Genomic DNA, 9,699 nt, shown 5'->3' with positions numbered 1-9,699 from the left:
CTCTCTCTCTCTCTCTCTCTCTCTCTCTCTCTCCCTCCTCCTCCTCCTCCTCCTCCTCCTCCTCCTCCTCCTCCTCCCCTTGTCACACTCAGACCATAACTTCACTTTGAATCTCCTCATTTCTCTCTCTCTCTCTCTCTCTCTCTCTCTCTCTCATTGCCTTCTTATTGCCTCTCTCTTGTTTGTTTTCCTCTCTTCTTATTGATGATTATTCCCTCCATTTCCCCCTCACCGTTTCTCCCCATCCTCCCTCCATTTCTCCCCATCCTCCCTCCATTTCTCCCTCATCCTCCCTCCATGTCTCCCCCATCCCCCTCCATTTCTCCCCATCCTTCCTCCATCTCTCCCCATCCTTCCCCCAAATCTCCCCATCCGTCCTCCCTTTCTCCCCATCCTTCCCTCCTTTCTCCCCATCCTCCCTGCATTTCTCCCCATCCTTCCTCCATCTCTCCCCATCCTCTCTCCATTTCCCTCCCTCCATTTCTCTCGCATCCTTACTCCATTTCTCCCTCATCCTCCCTCCATTTCTCCCCACTCCTTCTCCATTTCTCCCCACCCCTTCTCCATTTCTCCCCATCCTCCCTCCATTTCTCCCTCATCCTCCCTCCATTTCTCCCCATCCTTCCTCCATTTCTCCCCATCCTTCCTCCATTTCTCCCCATCCTCCCTTCATTTCTCCCTCATCCTCCCTCCATTTCTCCCCATCCTCCATTTCTCCCCATCCTCCCTCCATCTCTCCCCATCCTTCCTCCATCTCTCCCCATCCTTCCTCCATCTCTCCCCATCCTTCCTCCATCTCTCCCCATTCTCCCCGTCCATCTCTCCCCATCTCATATACCTTCTCCCCCACACTAAACACTGCAGATTTAGCGAGGCACATAAATTCGCGACGACCGTAAAAAAGGCGGCACAAACGGTAAAATTGGCGGGTTCTTGTTTAGCCGTCCTACATACACGGTCCTTAGAGGCGGTTTTGGCACGCAGGTGAGTGGGATTTCCGCCCTAATGAGTGAAAACGCGATGGTAGAGATCTGAGGGCGGGAGAAAAATTAATAAATAAATAAAATAAATAACAATAACTAGTCCTGATAGTTAAAAATATATCTACTTGACCCCTTGCTAGTTTATTGATAAGGAGATAGATACATAAACAGATAGATAGGTAGATAGATAGACTGAAGGTGAGAAAGTAGGAGAGATAAAGATATTAAAAGCCTAAAGAAAAAAGGGAATGAAGGAAAGAGAGGGAAGTAAAAAATATAAACAGATACATTGATTGACAGACATAGGTAGACATACAGAAAAAAATAAGTTAGATACAGTACATACATACATACATACATATACATACATACACACGAACAGACAGGCTGATTAACCCGACAAACTCCCTCTTACACATACGTCCCTACATACATACATAGACAGACAGACAGACATAGAGACAGAGGCAGATCCGAGACAGAGACTGGCAATTACACAGACACATCCCCCCCCCCCGGTCACCCTCCCCCCATCCTCACACTTCTGACAATCCCAGAGTCGGCGTGGAGAATGGTAGTGGTGGTGGTGGTTGTGTTTGGTGTCAAAGTCCACAAAACTATCGGCTGCGTTTAACCCCAGGGCGTATCCGTGACCTCTGGGAAGGGGTGAAAGGGGGGAAGGAGAGGGGGGAGATAGGGGTGTGAGAGGGGAGAAGGGGGGAAGATAGGGGTGTGAGAGGGGGGAAGATAGGGGTGTGAGAGAGAGGGGAAGGGGAAGGAAATGGGAAGGGAAAGGGAGGGTTGGTGGGGTAGGGAGGAGAGGGAGGGGTGGACTGGTAGGGAGAAGAGGGAGGGGTGGAGGGATAGGGAGGAGAGGGAAGGGTGGAGGGGTAGGGAGAGGGAGGGGTGGAGGGGTAGGGAGCAGGAGGAGGGAGGGGTAGGGAGTAAGACGGGAGGGGGAGAGGAAAGGGTAGGGTGACAGGGAGAGAGGGGAGGGTGTAGGATTAGGAACAGAGTTAAGGGGAGATGAAAGGGAAAAAAAGGAAGAGGAGATGAAAACAGGTGAGAGAAGAGGAAGGGGAGATGAGAATGAGGGAAGGAGCTAGGGTGAGGGGAGGCATAGCGTGTAGGGTGAGGGGAAAGGAAGGGGTGAAAGAGTGGAGGGAGAGAAGCGAGGGAGAGAGAGGAAAATGGGTAGGGGGAAGGGAAAGGAGTGAGAGAAGTGGAGAAAAGAGGGTGAGTGAGATAAAAGAGGGAAAAGGGAGGGGAGGGGAAGGCAGCGAGGGAGGTGGAGACAGGGAAGTGGACGGGGTGGGAGGGAAGGGGTGGAGTGAGAATAGGAAAGGAAAGTAGAGATGGAGAGGGAAAGAAGGGAGGGATAGGAGAAGAGGGACAGGAAAGAGTGCAAGAAAAAGAAAGCAGGAAGAGTTCGAAGATGGGTGAAGAGGAGGGAAGGAAATAGGAATGGTGGGTAGTGGAAAGGGTGAGGGGGCAGGAGGGGGCAGGGAGAGGAAGGGGGAGAAGAAGGAAAAGGAGTGAGAGAGGGGAAGGAAGGGAGGGGGAGGGAGGGGGGGGTCGGAAGACGGGAAGTAAAGATTGGGAGGGTAGGGAAAAGGAGAGAGAGAGAGAGAGAGAGAGAGAGAGAGAGAGGAGAGGTGAAAAAGAGGGAAAGAATGAAAGGAAAGGAAAAGAGAGGGTGGAGGACAGGAAGGAATGGAGGGGGATGGAAGGAAAGGGGATGAGAGGTGGGTGGGAGGGGATGGTTATGAGGAGCAAGGGAGGGGAAGGGAGAGAAAGAGGGGTAGGGAGGGGGGGGAAGGAGAGACAGGACTAGGGTGAAGGTGATGGAGAGAGGGGAGAGGGACGGGGGAAGAAGGGAGAAGGGGAGGAGAAGGAGGAAGGGGAGGGGAAGGAGAAAAAGAGGGATGAGAGATAGGTAAGATGAGGAAGAAGAAAGATGGTAAGAGGGAAGAAACGAAGAGGAGAGAGAGAAGTGAGAAAGAGGGGGGGGGGGAACGGAGGGAAAGGAAGGGTGAGGAAAGAGAAGAGGACAGTGAGAGAAGACAGGAAAAGGGAGGAAGAAAATATGAGAGATAGTGAAAAGCAGATATAGAAAGGACGAGAGTATAAGAAAATTCGGAGAAGGAATATAATAGTAAGGAATATAAATGGCACCAAGCAGCTAAGTCGAGAGAGAGAGAGAGAGAGAGAGAGAGAGAGAGAGAGAGAGAGAGAGAGACGGGGGGGATGCATTAAACAGAAAAAGGAGGAATATGATAATGAGGAGGAGGAAGGAAGAGAGAGAAAATGAGGGAGGAGAACAGATGGCAGTGGAGAGAGAGAGAGAGAGAGAGAGAATCAGGGAAAAGAAAGATGAGAGCAATTATTGGGTTCGTGTGTATGTGTGCAGGGTGAACGCATGATCGAGTCGAACATCATTATTTTCACACACTCCCAAACACCGTCAGCTTAAAAAAAAATATAGCACAACCATCACACACGAGCCGCACCTCTCTGATAAGCTGATAACGCTCTGATAACACTAATTAATTTATTCACACTGTAAATTTAAAAAGGATATGCACAGGACACATATACACAAAAAGCAGACCTGTTAATCGTTGCATCAGTACTGACAGGTGGCTCGGCGGGAAAAATGTCGCTTTTGTTTTGCTTTCTTCCAGAATAACATGGCCTTTTGACAGCTTCACGTACAGTAACAACAACAGCAATAATAATAATAATAATAATAATAATAATAAAAATAGTAGTAGTAGTAGTAGTAATAGTAGTAGCTGGTAATGATGATGTTGATGATGATGATAATAGTAATACCGGTAGTAATAATAAGACTAGTAGTATTGATGATGATGATGATAATAGTGTAATAATGATAATGATAATAATGATAACAATAATAATAATAATAATAATAATAATAATAATACTCCATCCATCCATCCACCATCCAATCCTACATTGCCCCATGAGGAGCGTAGGAGCCCGGGGCTAGGCAGTTGGTCTCGACCAACTCTCGATGAGAGTGAACATTTAAGATGAGAGTGAAAATACTACTATTACTACTAATAATAATAATAATTATAATAATAATAATAATAGTAAACGGTACTCAGAAATATTCTTCTGCAATCCAGTTAACCATCTGAATATAGTGATATCTCTGTTTTATTTTATTTTAAATTTATTTTATTTTCCGTAATTACAAATATAATAAACGTATGAAATTAATCTGGTAAAGAAAGGGTTAATAAAGTCAATAGCCATCCCCTGCCGTTGGGAGTCTCATAAGTTAATGAAAATGCAAAAGTAAAGGAAAAATTGCCTGGTTGTAGCTCCCTAACACCTTTTCCTAGGCGATTTATTTTGTTTGTTGCACTTCACTGTCCTCTTCTTTGCTACATTAATCCTTCCAATAGCCCCTTACATTGCATAAACAGCGTAGTAAAGGATGTTAACCACTCATATCCCAAAATAAATCGCTAAGGAAGAGGTGTTTAGGAGCTTACTTAGCTGACAAGAATACGGGCCAAAATGAGTATATGGAAAAAAAAATATGGCGTCTTTTTTTCATTATATTCTGTCCCCTCACGACAATTTTATTCAGATTTTTGAGAGGCTGTCGTACACACACACACACACACACACACACACACACACACACACACACACACACACACACACACACACACACACACACTGGCATCAAGCCCTGACATGTAATTTTCTTATATCTTTCTTGGCAGGCGCTTCTGTCTCTCTCTCTCTCTCTCTCTCTCTCTCTCTCTCTCTCTCTCTCTCTCTCTCTCACACACACACACACACACACACACACACATTTCTCTCTCTCTCTCTCTCTCTCTCTCTCTCTCTCTCTCTCTCGCAACACAGCGATTATGGAATGGTCTCCGGTCAACATCTTTTATTGCAGTAGTTAAGTGACCCTTGCAACTGCGAGCTTCCCTTTGCAAATTGCCTCCCTCAACCACACACACACACACACACACACACACACACACAAACAAACTGGTCATTATAGAACTTTGTACACTGAAGGTCATTTGGCTCGCTTCATACACCCAGTTTCATGCTCGTTTTTATCTGTACTGTGAAAGGGAGTGTGATTAGAGGGAGTGGGTGTATTTTGCTGTGAAAGGGAGTGTGTTTAGAGGGAGTGGGTGTATTTTGCTGTGGAAGGGAGTGTGACCAGAGGGAGTGGGTGTATTTTGCCGTGGAAGGGTGTGTAGAGGGAGTGGGTGTACTTTGCTGTGGAAGGGAGTGTGAGTCGAGGGAGTGGGTGTATTTTGCTGTGGAAGGGAGTGTGATAGAGGGAGTGGGTGTATACGAAGTGGTGACTAGGGTATATATACAGTATGTGACTCTATACAGTAGCCTACTTGAGGCCATGTTAATTAATAGAGCTGGAAAATATAATGAGAGCGAGGTTTGGAAATCGACCCATTAATCCAGGAATGGGGTGGCCACAAACAAATAGCCTCCATGTCAGCTTGTCCTCCGCTGTTAGGCTGCCCCCCCTCGAACTTACACGGATGCATATACTTTTCCACCTCATCCTTGCTCTCCCCCTCCACCTTAGCCACATTCACTCTCCTAGTCAGTCTCTCGTTCTGCGTTTTCTCTACATGGCCAGATCTAAGCGTATTTGAAACAGCCTCCAGCATACCCCCGTCACCACTAAAACTCTTCCAAACTTCTTCAGTCAGTCTTAAGCTGCAGAATGGATAAACTACTGGAACCAAAGTTTAAAATATACACGTAAAACAAAAATCATCAGCAAGTGAAGGGAAATATACAAGGAAAACTCTTGAACAGATAACTTGAAATATACAGGTACAGGGTAAAAAAAAGAATCCTGAAGCGCAAAGAGAAATCAGAAGCAGAGCCAAAATGATCAACATATTCAAGAAATTGTGCAAATAAAACACATCAGCAGACAACATGAAATATACAGGCAAAACACATGGATAACTTTAAGAAAATATGCGAGCAAAATACTGCAATCTTACATGCACCTGGGAAGTGTGTGAGCAAAACTTAACTCATCAGCAGTGTAAAGAAATTATACAAGAAAATACACCAGCAGGTAACAAAATACAAAAGACAAAAATAGCCTTACCTGCATCGTGTGAAGAAAAACGGGTACAGAATTTCAAAATGTATAAGAGAAAGAAAACTCAGCTGGATACAGGAGATATAAGTCGCCAGCAGCTTAAAGAAATGTACAGGGCAAAGGTACAGAATATAACGTGAAAGATATTAAAATTACTCTTACCTGCAACATGGGCAGGAAGTAGCAGAGGAAGCTTCCGAAGACCCAGTTTTGGACGAGCAGGATGGCCAGGGAGAGCGGCAGCAGGACCAGGCTCATCAGCAGGTTACAGGCACCTATGTTCAGCAGGTAGGGGGTGTAGGTGTCCTTGGGGGGCCGTCGCTTGAGGATGTGAGCCACCATAAACACATTGGCGCCCACTCCAGCCAGCATGAGGACCCCGTAGAGCGCCAGGGCGATGGGGTACACGCCCTGCAGTGAGGGGCGGATGTGCGGTCTGCTGAAGTCTACTGTCTCATTGGGTAGGGACTGCAGGTTCTGTATGATCTGCCCCAGTAAGTTGTCTGGCAGGGAGCTGAGACCTGGCTTGGGTGCAGACATCTTGCAGTGTTTGGTGGCTTTGGCTATTTTAACTCTTCTGTTGATGGCTTTGGCTTTAGTGACTCCTATTCTTTTGATAGTTTGGCTTTATTAACTCCTCTTCTTTTGGTGGCCTTTGCTTTATTTATTCCTTTTCTTAATTCCTTTGATGTTTTCGAGTTTCCTTATTCATTATATCTTCATCTTTTTTTCCAGTTCTTTTCTTACTCATATGTTTTTCTTTCTTCTTACATATCTCTTCTCTTGCTTTTTCTTACTTGTGTTTATCTTTCTTGCCCTTTTTCTTACTTTTCTTACTTCTTTTCTTACTCACATCTCTCTTTTCTTACCTCTTTTGTGCTTGTGTGAGGGACAGTTTGTGTTGTTACCCTTTTTCTTTCCTCCTTGACGACGATTTCTTTTCTTAGTGTTTTTCTTACGCCTTTAGTGACCTGCGTTTCTTATTTTCTTCCTTGTCTTTACTCCTTTGACGCCTGCTTTATTTATTTTTTATTCCTCTTCATGCGGGTTTATTTTCTCATTTTCTTGCCTTTCTTACTTCTCTAACGTCTTTTACTTAATTTTCTTTTTCTTTTTTTCTTCTTTGTGCTTGTGTGACAGACGACTTTGGGTTTTCCTGTCTTTCCCCAGACCACTACACGTAACCGTCAAATGTACACTCAAGGTCCCTACGTTAGTCTAGGTACGAACTACGTGATGAGTGATGACTAATTAAGGCCTTGATGATGATTCCGTTTACCTGTTACCTTGACCTCACCTGGACACAGACTACGACATACAACCGTCAAATGAACAATCTAGCTCCCTAATCTAGTTCTAGGTATGAACAGGTGGAGTAACCAATTAATAATCCTACCGATACCTGTTACCTGTTACCACCTCCCATAATCCCACCTAGATACAGATTACGACACGCAACCGTCGAGTGAACTGTCAAGGTCCCTTTTAAAATTCCAAGTACAGTCAGGCGGGGGCAACTGTTTGATGATGATGATGATGAAGTTACCTGTTGTCACCTTGCTCAGCGTTACCTAGACACGAATTATAAAACATGCAACCATCGAATTTACAAACCGGGTCCCCATTTCAACTTTGGCTGTGAACAGGCTGAGATTAATGTTTGATGGTGATGATGATGATGTTACTGTTACTTGTTACTAACGTCCCTAGCCTCACCAAGACACACTAATACGGAGAGGTTGAGATTACTGTTTGATGATGATGATGTTACTTTTACCGTTACCTGCTGTCAACTTCCCCAGCCTCACCAAGACAGGATGAGATTACTGTTTTTAGATGATGTTACTGTTACCTGTTACCAACGTCCCCAGCTTCACCTTGACACTGAAGCTAGAGTTACCCGTAGTGCCCGAGCTGAAAAAACTAGCAAGAAGCGCCTAACTCATTCCTGCCGCCTAACTAGCTAATTCTTGCTAGACAGAGCAGCAGACTAGACGAAACTTAGGATTAAAACGTCTAAGTGTTTCATATAAAGAAGCAGGCTTAGTGTGTGGATTTTTTTTTATGTAATTTGTTTTTTCCTTCCTCTGTTCATCTTCTGTTGAAAAAAAAAAAAAATCCTGGGTTCTCTTCAGAGTCAGAATACTTCGTCCTAGAGTTGCTTCAGATTCAGAATTTTTCGTTTCAGAGTTACTTGAGATTCTTTATATTTCTTTGTAGATTTCCATTCAGAATCAGAATATTTTGTTCTTGGGTTGGCTTCAGAATCATAATATTTCGCTCACGAGTTCCCTTCAGAATCAAAATACTTCGTTCTTGGGTTACTTTCAGAATCAGATATTTCTTTCTCGAGTCCGTTAAGAATCAAAATATTTCGCTCTTCAGCCACCTTCCAATTCAGAATGTTTCGCCTTCAGGTTACCTTCAGGTTAATCGGGCCTGTACACCTTAAAGGACGTATTATGGATGTTTCTTTGTGTCTTTTTGGTCACTCAGTTTACCTGTAATTTCCACCTTACTGATTTCTGCAATTCACAAGGCATCTTTTTCGTTACTGTCTTACTAAGCCCGACACATACTCCTTTCGAAGCCTCATCCGACACATAATCCTTTCGAAGCATCACCCGACATACTACTTTCAAAGTTTCACCCGACACACACTCCTTTCAAAGATTCACCCAGCACATATTCCTTTCAAAGTTTCACTCGACACATACGAGTACGCCTTTTGAAGCTTCATTCGACACATACCCCGTTCGAAGCTTCACTAGACCCATACACTGTTCAGAGCTTCACCCGTTACATACACCTTTCGAAGCTTCGTTCTGGTTCACTGTGGTCACTGTTTACGTTTGTCTTTGTGGTTGCGTAGAAAGTTCAACCAGTTTTCTTTTTCTTAGCGGCTTCAGCAATTCACCAATTACCCTTCTAATTACTATCCTTTAAATTCCAGTACACACTGCTTGGAAGCCTCGTTTTGGTCTGCATCAGTCACTAGCCACTGTTTCCGTTTGTCTTTCTGGCCACTCGATGTGGTTCCTAGCCGTTTTTTTCATTATTATTTTTTATTATTTTATTTCTTTTTTGCCAGCTCTAAGGTTCACCAGTTTATCGTTTGGCACATAAAGCCTCACTCTTGTTCGCTTACAAGTCACTAATTATAGATGTCTGTGGTCGCTGTGTTTACTTACATTTCTGTCTTGACTTGTGCGTCGTACGAGTTCTGAATCTCGCTGTATTGACAAACCACTTCTTAAAGCACGGCGCCACAGTTCACCTTCTATATTAGTGTTCCTTTATTTTTATTTACCGGTATTTATTTTTGTGGGAAAGGTCATCAAATATATTCATCTAAAAATTTACAAGTTCTGAATCTCTTGCTTTATTTACAAACCATCTCTTAACTTTAGACTCCCCAGTTAGTTTATGAATTGCACTTTTTTGTTTATAGGAAAGGTGAGAGAGACCATTTTTTAACCTTTGGAGTGCGTAATTTACTTTCTTGATTACTGTCCCCTGGTTACATGTAGGAAAGAACATCACTCATTTCCAGGTGAGGTTTTACTA

At 44.1% G+C, this 9,699-nt stretch overlaps 1 protein-coding gene across 1 annotated transcript in view; it reads right to left on the bottom strand.

Moving 5' to 3' along the window:
- The window catches only part of LOC145394905 (neuropeptide Y receptor type 1-like), a 54,206-nt gene extending 47,534 nt beyond the window's left edge, over positions 1-6,672 (bottom strand). The window contains exon 1 of the mRNA XM_080268656.1: positions 6,295-6,672. Coding sequence (XP_080124782.1) covers positions 6,295-6,672 — 378 coding nt within the window. The remainder of the gene's footprint in view (positions 1-6,294) is intronic.
- Positions 6,673-9,699: the final 3,027 nt, after the last annotated feature.

Source organism: Coenobita brevimanus, chromosome 29, assembly GCF_032717465.1.
Source record: "Coenobita brevimanus isolate Jiangsu-jjx chromosome 29, ASM3271746v2, whole genome shotgun sequence".
Classification (NCBI taxonomy): domain Eukaryota; kingdom Metazoa; phylum Arthropoda; class Malacostraca; order Decapoda; family Coenobitidae; genus Coenobita; species Coenobita brevimanus.
The sequence above is the reverse complement of the archived record's forward strand: the minus strand, read 5'-3'. Positions and strand labels throughout refer to the sequence as shown.